The 21742-nt window shown below is 39.3% G+C and overlaps 1 protein-coding gene across 4 annotated transcripts in view; it reads left to right on the top strand.

The window, feature by feature from the left end:
• Nucleotides 1-21742, top strand: part of tox2 (TOX high mobility group box family member 2) — a 96264-nt gene that overhangs the window by 57069 nt on the left and 17453 nt on the right. For all 4 annotated transcript variants that reach the window (XM_068314304.1, XM_068314306.1, XM_068314303.1 and 1 more), the window contains exon 4: nucleotides 7751-8038. In XM_068314304.1, coding sequence (XP_068170405.1) covers nucleotides 7751-8038 — 288 coding nt within the window. The remainder of the gene's footprint in view (nucleotides 1-7750; nucleotides 8039-21742) is intronic.

Below are 21742 nucleotides of genomic sequence, written 5' to 3' on the forward strand. Positions count from 1 at the left end.
CCTCTCTCATAACCTCAGCATGTTGTGCAATAGCTCTGGCTCTCCTTCAACTCTGCGGTGTGCCACTTCAAATTAGTCGCTTGTGGAGAGGGCCTACCCCTTCTTTGCAAAATGCATTAGTACGCCACTCAGAGCCTCATACAGCCTAGGGTTAAACACAAATTATATCATTTCTGTCATCCAATCAAATCACACTGCCCCCTTGACCTGCTGGATGAGTCAAACGCATAATGAAATATGACATGGCACAAAAAGCTCTGATTCTAATTGGCTCTGACATGCGATCAGATGAGGATGACCTCCTGACCTTGACTGACAAGTGAGACGGGTGCACTAGGAACAGGATGCAAGGGGGGGCGGGAAGCAAACATAAAAGAAAGAAAGTGGGGGGGGGGGGTAATACATGCACAAAGAAAAGCTGGTTTTAGTCAGCAGGAGGTTGGTTAGTAATCAAGTCATTATCTGGGGTGAAACAGGTCATCTGGGCTGTGGACAGTTGGTCCTCACTAGGATTCTCCCAACATTTCCTCCATTATTCTACTTTGCTGTAATGATATAGAATCACACAGCATCATTTCTTCTTCTTCTTCACCCCCCCCCCCCATCTAACTTCCTTACCACCCCCCAATCTACCCTCTCTCCCACCTTCATCCAACACAGTGGAATACCTTCTCCATCCCTGCAGCTTGAGTCATAACATCCAAACAGCAACGTAATGACTGATAAATAATGCAGCCCGGCTGTTTAAGAGAGACATGAATTGGCGGGGGGGGGGGTCGGAAGGGTGTTTGGCGGTGGGAGGGGCCACGTCCAAAGGATATGAGGCTCAGTGAGGGTCAGCCGAAGAGGAAGAGGAGGCTGGAGGTGTAGAGTGGCTGTAACTGGATCTTTTGTCCCCCCCCCCCCACCCTCTGTCACGGAGGGCTGTGTCGGTGATACCCCCTGACATTATATTGCAGCTGAAAAGCTATGGCTTTAATTAAGCTTGAATTTACTGACATAGAGGGAAACAAACAAGAGAAATGAAGAGTCCAGTAAACAGAAATAAACCCGGTGATGCTTGTCTGACAGGAGCGTCTTGCCTCTGCTGTATCATGTCGGAAGAAGCAGTCGATGGACACTAGTAAACAGCATCATTCATAAATGTACAGTATAATTTAATCTTCCATGGCAGAGTGAATGAGAATAGATGATACTCTCAAATTCTCCCCCCAAAGATAAAACCAGTTTTTTTTCTTGCAAACCCGACTGCATGGAAAGAAGAGATAAAATAAGCCAGACTTTGTCTGCGTGTGCAGAGCGGTGTGGATACCGGAAGGTGTTGGAGTGTTGGAGGTGATGGAAGTGGTAGTGTGTGGGGGATTTTAAGCATAAATCACCAATGTGACAAAGTCTCCAAAAGGCAGATAAGTGCCCATGAATGGTAAGGCAGATCCGTCATCGTCTGTCTTGGAACTGTGGGTCCCCCCCCTTCTCCCCGAAACAAACTCTGACTTGAGGAGACTCCAAACATCATTCTGTGTGGCACACCACTGACTAATAACACATGAATGGTATGTTTTATAAATATTTAGTTTGTAGGCCACTTATCACAATAATGAATACAGTGGTACCTCTACTTACGAAATTAATCGGTTCAGGAAGAAATTTTGTAAGTAGAGACGCGTTTTCCATTCAAATGCCCTAATCCGTTCCAAACCCCCCAAAATTCAGACATAAATGTTTTATAAAGCATAAAAATGCATCAAAACATGTAACAAATACATGTTACAACTAGATTATTACACGATAAATGAGAGTTGTGCATAACGTAAAAAACAAAGAATAGAGTAAAGAATAAAAATGATGGTCATTAACCTTTTAACTGCTGTACTCATTGTTTTTTGCCCTCTTTGGTTCATGCCCTCTTGCCCCCCCATGAACAACAGAGTGAATTCCAGTCCTCCTTCTGAACTTCCCCAACCACCCACACAACGCCTTAAACTCCTTCAACTTCCTTTTGTTTTAATAACGTGGTGATTGTAGATGCATTACGGCCATATTCTTTGGAGAGATCAACCAAACGCATCCCTTTTTCAGGCTTTTCTATCATCTCTTGCTTTGTTTGTACGGACAAAAAAACTCTTTTCTCCGTCTTTTCTTTTCCTCTTTTCTCCGTCACGTTCTTGGGGTCCATAGTGAATACTCTAAAAGTTAATATATTTACGTAAAACTATCACAACACGTCATGGGTTCAGGGCCGAATGACGAGGACGCTGCATAGACACCTATCTAGCTCCACACAGAGGTCCCTCTTAGCCAATGGGATGCCAGGATGCTAGGTAATAGCCAATGGCAGAGCAGCTATGAGAATGTTGCGTTCAGGAACCTGTGGGAGCTGTGAGTATCAGCCCATACTGTATTTTTACCTTTCGTAACTAGAAATTTCTTTCGTAACTAGTGGCAATATTTTCCTGTTGAGACATTTTGTAAGTAGAAAATTTGGTATGTAGAGACGTTCATTAGTAGAGGTACCACTGTATGTTTTATATAGATTTTTCTATTCTCTGAAATACAGTTAAAAACCAGCAAATTAGAAAAGTACTTATCGCTGTCATGATTTGTTTTATTTTTGTTTTTTGTTTTGATGTGTTGTTTTTTTTGGGGGGGGGGGGGGGGGGGTTGGTTTTTGGATTGTCAAAAATGAGAAGAAGAATTGCTCATTTTTCAGACCCAAAAGTGACGTTAAAAAAAAGTTTATGCTGTTATGTCAGTAATTCAAGTACATCATGTCATATCAGCAGCAGTTTGAACATATTATAGAGTTTCATGATTTTAATCAGCAAAACAAGATCCACAAGGTCCAGAGAAGAGGAAGCAAAGAAGCACATCTATGAGTGATCAGAGGTTTTATTGGAGCCATGAAATATTAAATGATGCATCTTTACTCGCTGCAGTGATATAAACTCAACATGGTGGACTTTTTGATTAAGTGCAAAAACGAGAAATCCACATTTATGAGGACTGGTGGTCGGAAAAGCTGCTGATGAATTTCTAACATCCATCTGTGCAGCTCTTTTGTCATACATAAAAGTTATGTATATAGTTGTGCATTAAATGTATTTGCATGTTTTTGTCTAATGTTACAAATCCAGGTTTCCACAAGCATTGCAACAGAAGAATAATGTAGAGATAATAAACCATTAGCCACAGTGTGTATCTCCTCCAGAAGGCCTTGAATACCCAGACAGTGTTACAGAGGGAGGGAGAGATCTGTGCCAAATAAAGGACAAGCTGGAAAGCTCCCCAATCAATGTTATTTCTCTCTCAGTCCCACACCAACTGTCAATTCATCTGTTTCCTCCCAATGAAAGGTGTGCGTGTATGTAACACTTACAGTTGAGAGATCTGTCTTTGAATTAAAATGTTACAGATTGTGTTTCGCTCGCTGTGCAGGCAGAGCATACTGTGTACTGGAAGTAATGTTCCCTGTAGCGTGCAGTATTGATCACAGGAGGGAAATAAATGGTGTTTCCATGAGAAAATGGAACGTGTGCATCGCAGCTTTCGGCAGTTGTGTACCTGACTATTTAAAGGTAAACCACTGACGAGTGTCTCATAGTGGGATAAAAAAAGGGGGCTTGTGTGAAAAGCCATTTCCTTACTGGGATGCATGCTGGTCCGTATAATCCATCAAATGTATTGCCTTTGTTTGGATTTTACTTTTAAAAGAGAGAAGAGTATACATTACCCAGAGTGTACATGTGGTCCTGTGCATGTAAGCTCATTCTGAATAAAATAGGCATATGAATAATTTATCTTTGCACAATCCAACTGGGAATGTCCTTGGTATTTACATTTTATCATCAAGGGCAATGGATGAGCCCTCACAGCAATCTAACACACGACGTCCTCAGTCCTCGTCCCTCTGCGCCGTCAAAGCAAGACAGGACCAGAAAATGTTACTGAACCAGTGTGTGTGTGTGTGTGTGTGTGTGTGTGTGTGTGTGTGTGTGTGTGTGTGTGTGTGTGTGTGTGTGTGTGTGTGTGGGTGTGTGTGTGAATGTGCACGTGTGCATGCACGCGTGTGCATGTGTGTGTATGTAAATATAAATACACACACACATATATATATATGTATATATATATATGTGTGTGTGTGTGTGTTTACATACATATAAATACAAACATATATTTGTAAGTACATATAAGTACTTACATATATGAATGTACATGCATGTCTTTGTGTATATAGTAATCCCTCGTTACTCGCGGTTGATGCGTTCCAGGAACCACCCGCAGAGACAAAATTCCGCGATATAGCGACCAACTTGTTATCTTATTATTTACTGTTATTTAAACGTTTATGACCCCTCCCCATGCTGATATTAAACCACCTTCTATCTTTATTACCTTTAAAACACTCTGATAGACTGCGTACGGTATCACGTGACTACCTACTACAAATCAGCGATGTAGTGAAGCCGTGCGTGTTGATGCGCGATTGTGCGAGGGATCACTGTAAATACATATATGTGTGTGTATTTGTATACACACACAAAGATATACAGTATGTATGGTTATATACATATATACAAACAGTACATTCATATACTGTACATATACATATGTAAACTAGCGGGAACCCGTGGAAATTCCCCGATAAAACAATAATATCAGACTTCATTCCAAACATATGAAAAGAATAAATAGCTACCTTGTTCTATGGAGCAAGATAGATAGTACATAAAAATGGTGAAATGCTTATCGGTTGATAGGATTTAACCCACTGAATGTATAGCATACTTTTTGCATATCCCATATTCATCGGCTCTGGCTAAGTAGGACTTCTCTTTTTGTGACGCGATCCTTTCCTCTCTTTCAGTCGGAGTTTCACTCAGAATTCGTTTCTGTTTTCTGTGTCGTTCCTGCTTTTTGGACTCTCTGCTCAAAAACATGAACATTGTTAAATCAGTTGTTACACTCTAAATGATGTTAACTGAAGTCCATGTATAAGTATTTCTTCTCCTAACATAACAGATGCCTTACGCCGTATTGATCACGTGATTCCTTCTGGCAGATGCGCCGTGATTGGTTGGGCACCGTGATTGACAGGTAGTGGGTGGAGTTGGTGAAAGTGTGACAGCGTAAGACTGAGATTATTCAAACATACAGATGGGGATGTATCTCTATCTGTGTGCATGTAGTGTATATGTATATATAGACAGACAGGGAGAGAGACAGAGATAGGCCTATAGATATTGATATAAAGATATAGATGAAGATATATAGATATAGGTACACAAACAGAAAGTTGATGAACACACTCAGTGCTGACTCAGCATGATGGTTGTATCTGTGGTCATAATAAGGTAAAAGATGTCGTTGATGCTAAAAGCCTCCAGAACTGCACACAGGGATCTGTCCAACACGATCACACCAGTGTTCACTACAGTTTAGTTTGCATCACACAATTATGAAAGATATTGAATCTGAGGAAATGTTCGTTTTCTACTCCATTAGACCGAACAATAACATTTATCCCTCCGGTTCACAGAGGCGCCTCTCTGAAAGGACTCTACAGATAATTAGCAGCAACTGGCTCGCAGTTTGTTTTTGGATTTTTGTTTTCAAGACAAAGTCCCATCTTTTTTTTTTAATTTGGTGTAAAATACAGGGAGATGAAAGTATGCTTCAAATGCTGAGTTTGGGAGTGCATTCTTTCTTCACAATAAAACACCATTAACATCCTTTTTTTGTGGTCAAATTAAAGATGGGTGTTTTAGTGTTTTAGCTATTGCAACTTAATGAGATTCCTCTTTCATAGCTTTGTGCTTATTGCCTCAGATTGGTGTTCTTTTAAAAGGCATTAGGTGGATTTTAATTGTCCTGAAAGCAACTGTTGTAAAAAAGAAATAGATGAAAAAATAACACTACTGTGTACTTAAAGGCCCAATCTATTATCCCAATATTTTTATCACACAAACACAAGGATTTCATGCTGCCAACTCAAAATGATCATTATTTTATGATGCTGATTGAGGCTGTGGAGTAAATTTTTTTTTTAAATCTTGAAGCAGCACAAACATGCTTATTTTTCCAGTTATATTTCATTACATGGCTATATGGTAACAATATGCTTTTACACTCACCTTTCTGAACATAACTGGTTGAAATGATAAGAAACTGTCTCTCCATGTCCTCTCTCCTTCTTCCATCTCCCCGTTTTCTAAAAGTATCTGTTTGAGAGATAAATGACCACTCTGCTGCCAAAGATGACAGCCTACACAAAGATGATATTGAATTGATTTCAGAAATGTTGCAGAACTGACTGTTTGATGTATACTGCTAGACATGAATCATAAAAATTCTATTAAAAAACCCTTGAATGGCTGACACCAGAATATTATTTGTGATGATTAATTTGACTCAGTCATTACAATGGGAGTCAAGTTGAAGCGTCTCAGACAAAATTGCTTTTCATTCCCTGTTGAATTTTCCTGCTATTTTTCTTTTCTTTTAAGCTCTGATCTGATTGCACTCGCTGTGTTAGCATGGCGGCACAAAGACACAGAGGCTATTGGTCGTCTTTATTACTGATCGCTGATCCAGAAGCTTTTTGTTCCAAAAAACAAGACATTCAGCATTTGGAATAAACTTATTCCAACTATTTGACTGAATGATTTTAAACAACTTTAAATAAATTAAAAAAAACCACATATACAAGCAAACCTTGGTTTTCGAACGCTTTAGACATTGAACAAATCGGAATTCGACCAAAAAATGCGGAATTTTTTTGACTTAGAAGTCGAACGCGAAACAAACGCCTTTTTCACGCCGCCAAGTGCGAGAAAAGGAGTGAAAAGTCTAGAGAAAACTTGACGGTGATGTGCTTTTTCATTTTAGTTTTCACTTTTTTTGCATTCCATTGCCTATGGTACGAGTTACGGCACCGTAAACTTCTGTCCAAACGACGACGGTAACTCGTACCTTAGGCTAACCTGATTACGTGGCTGTTTTTTCTTTCCTTCTTTCTCGTGTTTCCTTCTTTCTTTTACATTTCTTTGATATGTTTCATTACTATACAATTTGATATATAAATGAAATTATGAATTAACATATTATATTGAAAAAAGGTAGTTTTCTAGCATCTTGTAACGGATTAAGACCATTATCATTATTTGTAATGGGAAAAATGTATTTGGAATTCGAACTAATCGCTATTCGAACAGCCTTCCGGAACAAATTGTGATTGGAAACCGAGGTTTGCCTGTAGTTCAATCGAGCCATATAGTTTATATAGCAAGTATAGTGTAAACTGTACACAGATGTCTGAGATACTTTGATCCGACTGTGACGGATGAATGAAAATCTACACAAACCCATTTTTCTCTAACACGTTTTCTGAAAAAAAGGTTTAAACATTTTACGTATTATCAAATATTTTTTTGCATCGCAGTTACAAATTTTTTGTGACAGTGAACCTCCAGCTGGAAGTTTAAGACATCTAAATATTACATGTGCTTCAGTTATCCAACATGGTCCATGCAGGAAATTAATAATTTTAACCACTGGCGCCTGAAATAGCTGTGTCTTGTGGAGTGACTGTTACTATAAACCGAACGCCTACATCTGTAGACCATATGGAATCGTCTCGCTTTTTAAATCATTTATGACTTCAGCCTTTTGTCTGATCAAACATCCAACGCCCATTTACTTCTTTCAAACCTTAGTTTTTCTCACCTTTTCTTCCCTGTCACCCTCCCCTCAGAGCTACACTGGTCAGACCGGTGGCGGTGGGGGAGGAGGCGGCGGTGGCGGCACATCCAGTGGAAACGGAGCCGGGGACGAGGACTATGAGATTCCCCCCATCACTCCGCCAAACCACCCCGAGCCTCCTCTTCTTCACCTGATGGAGCACGACTCTACGGGTTACCTCTGCCACTCGCTGCCACACAACGGGCTCATCAACCCGTATTCCTACCCAGAGCTGCCCACGCTCATGATGTCTAACATGCTGGCACAGGACGGCCACCTCGTCTCTGGCCAAATGCCCTCGGTGAGTAGCACGATGTGAACCGGGGGCCCCTGTAATGTGAAGTTCATGTATCTGGAGAGGCAATTAATTTGAAGTTTGAAGTTGGGACCAAAACATTTTAAAGCATAATCACTGAATTTGACCAAACTCTCTTTTTTATCAGAGATACCCAGGATAAAAAAAAAAAAAAAAAAAAAAAAAATATATATATATATATATATATATATATATATATATATTATTTTTTTTATATATATATTTTTATATATATATATTTTTATATATATATATATATATATATATATATATATATATATATACACATATACACATATACACATATATACATATATGTGTATTATATTATATTATATTATAAATATAATTCTAATATATAATTATTATATTCAATGAATGCCCTATCCTAAAACACTTTTCATATATAAAGTGCACTGGATTACAAAACGCAATGGATTATAAGGTGCACCTTCAATGAATGGCCCATTTTAGACCCTTTTCACATATAAGGCGCACTATCAGTTTTTTGGGAAAATTAAAGGCGTTGAAAATACTATATTCATAAATTTTCACCAACACAGATCAGATATCACACACAGAGATGTATGTAAAGCAGTCATGTACGCCAATAAAAAGAGGTTGCACACTAACTTGACAAATTGAAATTATATAATGATTTTTCAGCTTTATTTTGCAGAATATTCTATATGTCCTTCATAATTTGAGCCTGATGGCGACTTTTATGAGGTGGATGCAGTTTTCGGGACATACAGAAGGGGGCTGAGTGGGAGCACTGAGTGATTGTTCAGCGGTTACCATGTCAGCTCTTGATGCATGGAGAAAGGGACTGTGGGTAAATCCATCAGTATCATATCTGCCTCGGCAGCATGCATTGGTCAATCTGTCAAGCCTTCAAACATGAATACATGCTGATTACTGCCTCAGCTCCAAAAGCAACTGCGCCTCCGCAAAATTGGCTTCTCCCAAACCATAATTGCATACGTGAAAATGCAGGAAGGCTTCTACAGTATATTATACATGTAAAGTGCATGCGTTAAATATAATATATGCTATAGGATGCAGTAAACAACAGTTTTTCCACACATACAGTATATGTCCTACATGAACAGAAAAAGCTGAGATGAGTAAATAAGTAGAGTTTAAAGTTGTACTTAAGAATATAAATAGTGCAACAGAAGTGCTTTGAATAGAACTTTAAACATTTATGTTAGTATTATTTCTTTCTTTCAATGCCTGACTATGAACAGATGTAAGTGACTTATTGATCACTCAAGCACATACGGTCCTCTATTACCATATGCACACATGAGTTTAGCATTCAGGGTTTGAAGGTCGGAGTTTTACGGGTTCATAGCTGAGTTGACATTAACTGCTTTATCTTAAGCAGACGCAGAAATAGCCGCACTCGACAGCTCTGGTAATACAACAGATTACACACAGGTCATATTATAGTGCACACGTTTTATATCTTTATTTCTCATTTTTGAGGCATCATGAGTCACGACCAGTCAAAGGCGTGTTCTATTCATGTTAACTGGAGGACACTGATTATTTACATTATGCATTAATATCACACAGATGGATATCTGGGTAAAGACAGACCTATGAATGTGTTTATCTAAAACAGAACAGATAAGGACAAACAGTAGTCAGCACAGATAAAGATCCGCAACATAAACATGCTATATGTTACATATACTGGAATATTCCCCTCTGTACATGTTAGATTCATGTCATTTATCTTCATATTAATTTCACCTTTTGGTCATGACCTTTTGGTGTGGAGACAGTGTTTGATTGGCCGGCTGTTCTTTCAGCAGTTAGGTTATTTGTAACTGCTACAGAGGCCCATCCTCAGTGGTTTAATAGATTGAATGCTGCTGTTTGTCTGATAAAAATGCATGAGATGTGAAAATGTTTCACGATGAACATGTAATGAAAACGCACATACAGTACAACAAACGCTGGGAAAACCTGTGGTGATTGTAGCTCCGATAAGCCACGGGTAAAAAGGTTATTTTGTGTCTTAAAGTGCAGGAACGAAGATAAGGACTAGTCAAATAGAAAATTTGATATATTAATACATGTAGAGACAAATAAACACTGGAATTCACCTAGAATGTGAATGTGAAATAACATTTGATGAGCTGATGATGTAAATAATGCTACAATTTGAAAAACATAATTTTTCACCTTTCTCTGGGAGAGAAGGTTTCATTTTTATCGGAGCTCTCCTTCAACTTTATAGCAAAAAAATTTAAAAAAAGAAAGAAAAAAAATAGGCAGCATATAAAGCAAAAACTCAGAAATGTAGAAATGGAATAACCTGGTGAAACTAGCAAAGCGTAGCAGAGGTTCATTTGAGCTGTGAACGGAGTGTCTATTAAACCGGAGCCTCACCTTGACACAGTCTGTGGAGCAGAGTAATTAAGCAAACTCTGCAGTTCAAACACGAGATGTGATCATAATGAATACCTCACTTGACATGGATGGAAAAATAGCAAAGGGTTCATTCTAATTTTAGACGTTTCCGTGTGCCCGAAAATTACATGTTAGTGATATTTGTAGATAGAAAAGAGAATTTTTGTAGTGCCTGTGTATGTATGTGTGTGTGTGTGTGTGTGTGTGTGTGTGTGTGTGTGTGTGTGTGTGTGTGTGTATGTGTGTGTGTCTTCACTATAAACAATATCTCTGCTGTTGAAATGGATCCACTACATCTGGAGGTCAGGCCTTATATTCAATCTTGAGCACGTTGAAAAAAAAAAAAAAATCCATTAGGGTTCATCTTTCCTGCATCAGCCATTCTATTGTGGTGCTGCAGTGAGATCTGTTTTCATCAGGCAGATTCAATACGTGAGCTGGGCAATGAAAAGAGTGCAATAGAGTTGGAGGAAGAAGCTAGGAGGGGGTGAGGATGGGAGAAAGGGGTGGGGGGAGAGAAGAAATTGCAAAGAGGAAAGCGGTAACTCTTATTCAAAATGAGCATATATACCTCCAGTTCTCTGTCCCCCTCCTGGATTTCATTATTAGATGTTTTAGAGATAATTTAATTGAGTGAAATAAGGTTTTTCTTTTTTCTGCTTCAACAAAAAAGGGGGCTGAGAGCTTCTGGTTTTTGTTGGGTTTTTTTTTAATGTGTGCCTACGTGATTCAAGCATGAGGACATCTGAAAGCACTCCATTGCAGGTGCAACAATATAAACATTAAAATAAATAGGGCGATTATATAACCGAAAAGATTCGGAGCAGAATTCCAGCAGCAGTCGATCAGAGTCAGGGAGAGTGGATGCTGTGTGTTTCTTTTGTGCTAGAAAGGGGGAGGCATAAATACTTAAAATAGGGGGAGAATTTAGGTGGGTGTGGTTCCTCCTGACCAATGAAAGCTAGCGTCACTTATAACATATTGAAGGATATATAACTGGTGTGTTTCTATGCTTTTTTCTCCACCCAGACCAAAATCTACAAAGCATCTCGGATACTCTCTGACTGCTGTGGGTTTCAGACCTCAGCTAATCTTTAAATTAAAGATGTTAAGATACAACCTGGTCAAAAAAAAAAAAAAAAAGTTAAGTAGCGTTGGTGACTATTTACTGCAGCAGCGTGCTTGATGTGGAATCAACGTAAGCACTTAAAGTAGTGAGGCTCATTTAGGAGGAGCTAGAGAAACGTTTCCCGGATCGATCCTCACCTCGCTCAGCAAAGGTTCACTCAAGACAGTCCAGATAGTTTTCAGGTATTCTTCTGTTATAGAAACATGTCCGCAATGGTAAAAGTAACAACAATTTAGTTCATAGCACAGAGTGATATTTTTGTAATACAGTGATCCCTCGTTACTCGCGGTTAACACGTTCCAGGAATTACCTGTAAAAATAAAATTCCGTAATACAATGTGCCCTCGCACAGTCACATATCAATGCTTACAACTCCACCTCATCACGGATTGCTCTTAATTTGCCTTCGGGGATCACTAAAGTACACTAAATTATAAAAAATAAATAATTGAATTAAATTTTTAGTAGTCTGATACTGTCTGTGTATTCTATTGGCTGACGACATCAGGAAGTGCGCTACGTTCTATGAGTCTATCAGAGTGTTTTAGAAGGTGGTTTAATATCTGCATGGGGAGGGTTCATAAACGTTTCACAATAATAAGATAAATAGATCGCGATCTCGATTGCGGATTTCTCAATCGCATGTGGTTCCTGGAACGCGTTAACCGCAAAGAACGAGGGTGCACTGTATAGTGACAAACTATTTATCTTATTATTTACGGTAATTTAAACGTTTATGAACCCTCCCCATACTGATTAAATTACTAAACCACTCTTAGATTGTTTAAAGCACTTTTGTGTCTCACAGAGGTGCGTTTCGTTCCGACACTCACGGAATGAAACGCGCTTCTGGATGCCGTCAGCCAATAGAATGCGAGTACGGTATCACGTGACTACTTACTAAAAATTTGCGATAAGGTGAAGCTGCGCGTGTTGATGCACGAATGCATCAACACGTGAGAAAATGATTCTGGTTCCAACAGGTTCATGTGAATGTTTGCTTGTTCTTTATTCCTTTAAAGATTCGTTTGGACTAAAACACACGATTTTGATCAAGCTGAGGTTTGTTTGTTTTTTAGTGAAATTCTAATCAGGATAGCATCTCATCTGCTGACTCTGAACGACATAATGGACTGTGCTCTCCTAATTCTGTAAAGAGGCCATTTGGAATTCATAGAGTTCTCATGCTGATGCTTATTATGTTGCTGTCTGAAGCCCCTCCTGGACAAACCTGATATCTTTCAGAGATGTTCTCTCTCTCTGCCCCTGTTAATGCTCCCCTGCCATAGCATCTACAAGTTCCAAAACACATTAGACATTTAATAGCCATGCTCAGGTTGCATTGATCTTATCAATACAGCCAAAGAAACAGCACATCTCTGTTGCTGCTAGTGAATAATTTCTGGACTGTTGCATGATGCATTTCTTCATTTATACCCCTTTATACCAACAACTTGCCATGAATAGAAATGTAAGATTACAGAAATGAGCCATATTCTTATTAATATGTATTTAAAAAATGCTCCTCAAATCCAAATGACCTATGGCTGCAAACTGGAATAAAATTATCTGTGATTAAGTTTTTTCATGTTCCTCAATGATGCATGCATTATTAGCCGTCATCAAACTGGTTTTGGAGTATGATGTTTTGAATATGGAACAGTTGATGAATGTATAATCAGCCAAATGGGGGGGGGGGTGTTATGCATAACGGCTAACGTATTAGCAGGAAGATGCTGTATGCATCTTTAGCTCCATCACACTTCCAGGTATTATCTCACTTGTTATTTTTTTAAAATACTAAGACTTGAATCCTCCTGAACAAGGGTCAGTTTGTTCACATTCATATTCAAATCCACACTCAAACACCTTTTTTTTGCAAATGTAAGAATTTTCTCTGAAGCTTTTTTATTTATTTATCTATTTTAATCTGGGATCGTTGAGGTTAATTATGAGGCGTTAATCCCACTCTGATTGTCATGTTAAGTTTAGTTGGATGCCTGTGTTTTCTTTCTCTTTACTGATGAGGTATTAAGTGCTCCTGGCAGGTTCCTCGCTCTCCAAAGCTTTGCGTGAATGAAATATGAGCTGCAATGTCAACTGAACTTGTCACAGACAAGCTGGGATGAATTAATGATAAGAGAGCAGAGGTGTGTTTTAATGTGTTCTCTCTCTCCGGTGGAGGGGTCTCAGCAAACATATTATCGCATACTGTACACCTGCTAGCTTTTATATAAACACGAAGCAGGGGAGAATAGGCTGGATTAGAGATAGTGATGCATTTAAAAAAATTCTAAGCCTTAAAAATGATAAGTTTTCGGACTGTTTTCAGTCCAAAAACTTACTTCTTTTTCTGAAATATTGCAATTAAATGTGTTTAGACTTTTCCAATATGTACTTTGAATTTGCCTCCCCTTTGCCTTTAGCGGGCTTTTTTCTACTCGTCGAGGCTTTGCCTCCTTTTATACTTTTCATTTAGATGAAGAAAAACCCATTTCTCCTTTGAAAGACCTTCATTTTTCAGTCATTTTTAAAGGGATTAGAGCGTCCAATGGAAAAATGATGGAATGTCTGTCGCTTTTTCACCACAGTTCAACAAGCCCCGCTGATAGAATGGGACTTGTATTAGTTATTCCAATGTTGATTCAGGCGTAGATGATTCTGAATGATCAATGCATCCAGCAGAACAAAAATATCACTTGCTTGTATGATGGCCTCTTGAAAAAAATAAAAATAAAAAGGGTGTCTCTTCAAGCTGCTTCTTTCATTCCACTTTTTTTTTTGGGGGGGGGGGTGCTACTATTTATTTTCAAATTGTCCCTTAGGCTAATGTTCCATTTGGCATTTCACACCTCCCTCTCCCATAAATGAACCATCATAGCCGTAAATCACTGGACAAACACAAGACTTGTGCAAACCCTGAAAGGTTCAAAGATTTATGTAACACATTCATGTTTTCCACTTCCTCATTTTAGTACTCCACTGGTAAAGCCTAGCTAATAAAAGGTCCTATTAATATTTCCTGTTGCTAAGCAACGGCAGGCAGCAAGTAATAGCATTCTGTGGAAAAATAGATGACCGATAAGGAAAAATTCAATTCTTTTCTCATCTCCTGGGAGAAAGTGCCTTATTTCTCTGGCAATGTGATATGAAACTGTAGTTGTATATTAAGAAATACCTTAAAAGAAATATAGGTTATTTTTCCAATTTAATCATTTTGGAGGGATTTTTATTGCAGGGCTGGGATGGCAGCTCATCTATTTCTCTCCACTCAGATAAAGTCAATTAGCCTATTGGATTAAGCTAATCAGAGGATAAAGTGCCGACTTAATCTCTTTCTTTTTAATCAGAAAATTCCGAAAGGTGTTAAATAACACATGAGCGTCAAAAACATTAAAAGGATGGGTGTTTTGTCAGACAAAATTACATTTCATTTATATTGCAGGTGTAATTTAAACTTGTTTTGTACAAACAGAAGGAGCGGTCGTGCAAAATCCTCTAATAACGCCTGCTTATCGTCGTTATCCAAAAGGTAAGGGAGGAAGATGTGGTGCTGTGACAATTTTCAATTTAGATAGTTCATCATATCATATTTCAAAATGCAACTGAGTAAAAGGACGTGTTATCATCACACACATGTTGTTTTCACCGACCTCCTCCGTACTGTAGATGTGATCAACCAGAGAGCAGGAGCAGAAAGAAACAAAAGGGAGATTCAGCCGTCGCAGATAGATACTGTTATGAAGCAGATACATAGATAAGGGATTTCTTATTACACTTAGCCACAGGCACCTTGCTGAGATTTATCAGGCCTTCAAATCATGTCCATATTGCACTGTGCCCTATCTCAACCATCCATCAGCTCACTGTGCTTTCGCCACCAGGAATATTTCTGCTCCGGTGGCGGCGGTGGAGTGTCATCTCACTCAGGGACATCTCGTCTGCTGGTTCAACAGTCTGTCTGCAAAAAAAAAAAAAAAAGACAAAAAAAACAACCATTCAAGATAATGAAAACACTTTGTTTATTCATGTACACACACAGCTGGTGGTGTGTGTTACGTCGTTGTGATCCAGGGTCGAGAGAGAGAGAGCCACCAGCGACAGGCGGTAGATATCGCTCCGAGTTGATGGTTAGTCTGGAAGAAAAAATTACTCCAGAAGTTAGATAATTGGCACAGTTTTGTTTTTTGATGTGAGAATATAGAGCTGCACCAAAAAAAACAAAAAAAAAACAACCAAAGAAGTCTTCAAATGAGCAGAAACTGTATTTATTAGCAGAGAAGTCCTTTCTATGTTGTGTTTTGATGTGAAAACCTAAGGCCTTATCCCAGAGTGACCCAAACATTAGAACTATTGCATTTTTTTGTGTTTCCATGTAAGCCGTGTGCCACCAGGGGTAGGAGATGGTCTCAGGGTTATTTCTGACCCAGCAGTTAAGAAGTCATCTACACACCACAGAAACCACAAACACACACACACACACACACACACACACACACACACACACACACACACACACACACACACACACACACACACACACACTCACTAAAGAGAAATGGAGAACATGTGTGCCGATGACTGACTGGAAAGCAAACAATGTGTGTTGCATCTAAATCGGTCCAGTCCACACACACACACACACACACACACACACACACACACACACACACACACACACACACACACACACACACACACACACACACACACACACACACACACACACACACACACACACACACACACACACTCACTAAAGAGAAATGGAGAACATGTGTGCCGATGACTGACTGGAAAGCAAACAATGTGTGTTGCATCTAAATCGGTCCAGTCCACACACACACACACACACACACACACACACACACACACACACACACACACACACACAGCCCCGTATCAGCTAACAAGAGTATTGATTTGTGCTTCTCACATTGTTTTTGTATTCATTTATTTTTATTAGTTGTTGTTGTTGTTGTTCATATGCACTAAAATGAGCGAGGCAACAGAAATCCCCCCAGGAGTAACGTTTCAGAATAAAACAATTTATCAGCGCGTTTGGAAAAGAGGATCAAGATGTCATTGTTTAGCTTCAGTAAGATGTATTTGAAAAGTATAATTTGTAAAAGCTTTCTCTCTCAACATAAAAATAATATTTATACCTATGCTGTACCTTTGGCAATAATAATGTTAACAATAATCAGCCTCTACTTTGATTTTGACGGCTGTGTTGTAATAAAAATGAGCAAAAGCACCATTTTTTTCTGAACTTCCGAAGAGGGAAAAAACTCACATATTCACAGTCTGTGATGAATGAGAAGGTTGTTTCTTTGTGCTTAATGAATTTGTGTTTTTTAAATTTGATAGTTAAAGTGTTTTGCTTTGAAGTAAATCAAACGCAAGTCGAGCTTTTGAACCATAGGACAAGAGGAGTACACAGAATGTTAAGGAGAAGTAAACAGTATCCCTGCTACGCCTCAATTTTCATATATTTTTGTAGGACACAAGGTTCATTGTTTGCAGTACTTCATGTGAATATGTTGGTTTTATTTCTCTTGATTATTTTCCTTTATAAAAGGGACTTTTAGTATCAAACCAATGACTCATTTGAGTTTTCTTCCTAGTGCGTCTTTTACCAGAACGTTTTCATGAGCTGGCCTCGTAGCAACAAACATTCAGATGACTGTAAACTTCAGAGATTGGTTTAGTCTTGCGGTAGGAAAGACTTTTAAATCACATCGGGGGCATAGAATCTGGATTTGAACAACGGAATATAAAGCCTTAAACAAAATATTCCTTAAATCGGGGATGAAGTCATGTGATCACGTGCAATACGGTATCAATAACTGATCTGAAGGGTGAGCTGAAGATGGTTTCTGTCAAGACATGTGTGAGAGGATTTTCCATGCATGTGAACCACCTTGCCATGACCTCTCTCTCTCTCTCTCTCTCTCTCTGTTTGCACATACAGCACTGCCTGCACCTCCTTGTCATTTGTATGCTCCGTCTTTGTTTTTGTGTTCATTATTTTTTGCATTTACATACATTTTTATTGTTTTTTTTATTGTTTTTTTTCCAGCGTGGGCACGCCCACACACTCACACTCACACACACACAAAGTGTGTTTGACACAGCAGTCAGGGGTCTCATTAGCCGGAGCAGAGGAGCTTTTTTTCCCCCCTTGTGCTGTCAAGAGTGTGTGTCCCCACACCGATCCTCACAACTGTCTCCTGCATGTCATGTCAGACGAGGCTCTGGTTCTTTGACGCCGTTCTTTTTGTGAAGTGAGCTCAGAGACACGCCCGGGCTGAGAGGGGAGCGAGAGAGAGAAAGAATAAAATAAAAAAAACCTGAGGAACAAGAGAACGTAGGGGAGGGAGGGGGTTAGATGGAGAAAATAAAAAGCAGAGGAGGTTCTGACATTAGCAGTAATGAGGAACATGGAAGATGTGCTGAGGGGGACATCATGACATCTGAGAGGCGATGAAGGTGGTGCTGCTCTTCAGTCGCTGCAAAGTCTACTGTAACTATAATTTTAAATTCCACACCAATCACAATTATAATGATAAAAATTATCACTTATATTAAGTTCTCACCACAAAACAGGAAAAACAACAACATCCTTAAGGTTGGTTTTTTTTAATATTAATTTTGCAGCACTTTATTCTTGCGACACAACTTTTTAGCTGTTCTTGCAAACTTTGTGAAAATCTGTGGTACGCTGGCACGGGTTTCATTTGGCTTTAATAGATACACATGATGGCAAAGTCCATTTTAAACGGTGTGGCTACTTAAGATGTTGCTGGAATAAATTTCTCCTTCTCTCTTTTGAAGTTTGCGGTAATTATTTCCTTATGCTGCCTGTTTTTTGCGAGGTGTCGGTGTGTTTTTTTCCTGCCAGATGAATTACTTGATCACATTTCAGCGCGGGGAGGTGGAAGAGCATGTATTTCATATCTTTTTCCTTTTGACTAGCATGTAATTGGAGCGATTAAAGTGACCTTAGAACGTCTCAGTTGGCGACACAGACTTGACTGCCAAGCAGCTAAATAAAATTTGCTTGTGGTCGTTTGTTGCTAAATACAGTTAGCTGGTAAAGCGTCTGGATCTGATCATCATCAAAGTCCTGAATTATATTTAATAAGTCTTCTTGGCCACTTTAGAAATACATACAACTACAGTATTTTCTGCACTATAAGGCGCACTGGATTATAAGGCGCACCTTCAATGAATGGCCTATTTAACCCTTACAGCCCTGACCTATTTTGGCTGTTTTTTTGGTTCTTTGGATATTTGTCTCTATATACCACATTAAAAATGATTTAACCTACCCATGCTTGGTATGTTTATCTTCACCACAACTTTAGCTATATGAAGAGATAGTTTTTATTTCCTTATAACTTATTATATTGACATATTGGGGCAAAATAGAAACACAGTCAAATTCGGAAATGGAACAAATTATATTTTAGTGCACATAAAAACCAAAAACACGCTCATCATTTTGATTTTGAACTCAAAAAAGGTTCCCATAGGCTTCTAACATAATTATATACAGTTTGTGTCGCTTGTACCACTCTTCAGAGGAGTTTTTCAAAATAAAATGCGCAAATCATGACGCGCGTTTGCGTCACACGACAAAATGCACCAATCACGGTGCATGTTTGCGTCACACGACAAAATGCACCAATCACGGTGCATGTTTGCATCACGTGACAAAATGCACGAATCGCGAGACATGTTCCAATCATGTAGTACATGCATCACCGCTTGTACGATGGCGACTACATGGACAGAAACACGGCGCCTGCATCTGATTATTAGAAGCCATTTGATCAAATGTCATAGATCAAATATCGTAGATCAAATGTAATAGATCAAATGTAAACGATCAGATCTCCGGTTTTCCGGGGTCAATCGGCTCCAAATAAAGACTGGAAGACAGTTTCACATCTATACTGTCACGTAAACATGCGCACAGCAATCCACGTGACAGAGTTTATTTGTTACATCATGTGATCTGATCACGGGGGCGTGATCAACGGGGCTGTAAGGGTTAAAAGGCGAACCTTCAATGAATGGCCTATTTAAAAAAAAAAATTTCATACATAAGGCATACTGGATTTTAAAGCACACTGGATTATAAGGGTCACTGGATTATAAAATGCGTTTGAGAACTCATCTTCAATGAAGGGTCTATTTTAGAACTTTTTCATACATAAGACGCACTGGATTATAAAGTGCAATGTCGATTTTTGAGAAAATTAAAGACTTTTAGGTGGGGAAACTACTGTAAACTTCACCATACTTAAATTCCTTGTGTTCTTTATCTGAAACATCCCAGCATCTGCTGCACATCAGTCCAGGTTCCTAACATCTGTCTGACATCAATCGGAGGCAGGAGCAGCACTTCCCTTTTTGCTTTCCTACATAAATAGCGTATGATTTATAAATCCACACTCTTATTAATTCTCCCCAGCTTGTGTAAATGACCCTCCCGGGTGTATATATATGTACGCTTGATCAACCAAAAGCATGGATGAAGAGAGAGGGAGAAGTTAGGGAGGGGAGTGGAGGAGCTTTGAGGAACAGAGTTGTTCCCTCTTTTGCCCCCGAGGCAAATAAGAAGTAGCTTTGAGGGCTGGGAGGCCCAGGGCTGCCTCCCCACCTTAAGGCGTGTTTACCGCCCGTGTTGTGCATCGACTGCTTTTTTTTTTTTTTTGAAGGATCAGTCTGAACGCGCCTCTAATTAAAGCTGTCATGGCTGGGTGCCTGCAGGGATAATGTTCTATTATTATAGTCATTTGTTTCAATTAAACGCCGGGTGATTTTACAACAGCAGCCGCGAACCTGAGCGAGTGAGCCATCACTCCAAACAAGATGGCTCCAGTCAAGCAGGGAGGGGGGGGGGGGTCTCAGGACTCACAGAGGCATTGATCACTGAGGGGTTTAGCGGGGCAGCAGGTGAGGCTTGGTTTAAATGTTATTTTATCCTCAGCAAACACACAGATTGTTTTATTCTGATGAATAAAACAATCTGTGTGTTTCATTCAAAAAGTGATGCACGCCGTGCTCTTATTTTGACGGATACGTGATAATAATTGAAACATGACAACATTTATTGATAGCTTTGAATAAACTGGTTTATTATGACGCCAGGGAAATTAAAAAAAACCTCACATAGCAATCAGACCCGCTTATTTAAAAGAGGAAACAGATGCCGCTCCATTAGTCATAAGGATGGAGGAAGGGTAGTTTTTTTACTCTCTTTCCTCTCTCTCTCTCTCTCTCTCTCTCTCTCTCTCTCATCTCTGTGCCGGTGGTCAAATCCCCTTAGCTAAATCAAATGGTGCAGGCAATTGAAGCGTCCGTGAAACCATTTCAAAGGTAAGGTCAGCGGGAGCAGGGGAACAATGGCTTTGTGATATTCCATCTTGCACACAATGTGCTACACATAATTGGAAAGCCTTTGTTATTTGACTCCCCATTTGACTATGATGTACAAGATGTGAATACAAACACGACAGGCGTAACAACGGTGCAGAAACACGTTCACACCCAGTTTCCTGGCTTCACATCACAGTTTTAAGCTCTGCCTGGTTGCTCGTCTCCAAAAAAGCAATACAGTGGTACCTCTACTTACGAAATTAATTGGTTCTGGAAGAAATTTCGTAAGTAGAAAATCTCGTAAGTAGAGACGCGTTTTCCATGCAAATGTCCTAATCCGGTTCCAAGCCCCCCAAAATTCACACAGAGGTCCCTCGTAGCCAATGGGATGCCAGGATGCTAGGTAATAGCCAATGGCGGAGCAGCTATAAGAATGTTGCGTTCGTAACTCAAAATTTCTTTCGTAACTAGACGCAACATTTTCCTGTTGAGACGTTTCATAAGTAGAAAAATTTGTATGTAGAGATGTTCGTAAGTAGAGGTACCACTGTACCTAACTCTTTTCTAACTCCTTAGGTGGGTTTAGGCCATGTTGTTGTGTGGGTGCGTGTGTTTTTCTATTCCTGTTTCCTTGCTTTTTTTCCCAGTCTTTCTGTCTCTTTCTGTTTCAGTGTCCTCCTTCCTTCGCTCTCACTTTGCCTCCATGTTTATCAGGGACTGCGATCTCCTGGGACGGTACAACAAAC

The sequence above is a fragment of the Antennarius striatus genome, chromosome 5 (genome assembly GCF_040054535.1).
Source record: "Antennarius striatus isolate MH-2024 chromosome 5, ASM4005453v1, whole genome shotgun sequence".
NCBI lineage: Eukaryota > Metazoa > Chordata > Actinopteri > Lophiiformes > Antennariidae > Antennarius > Antennarius striatus.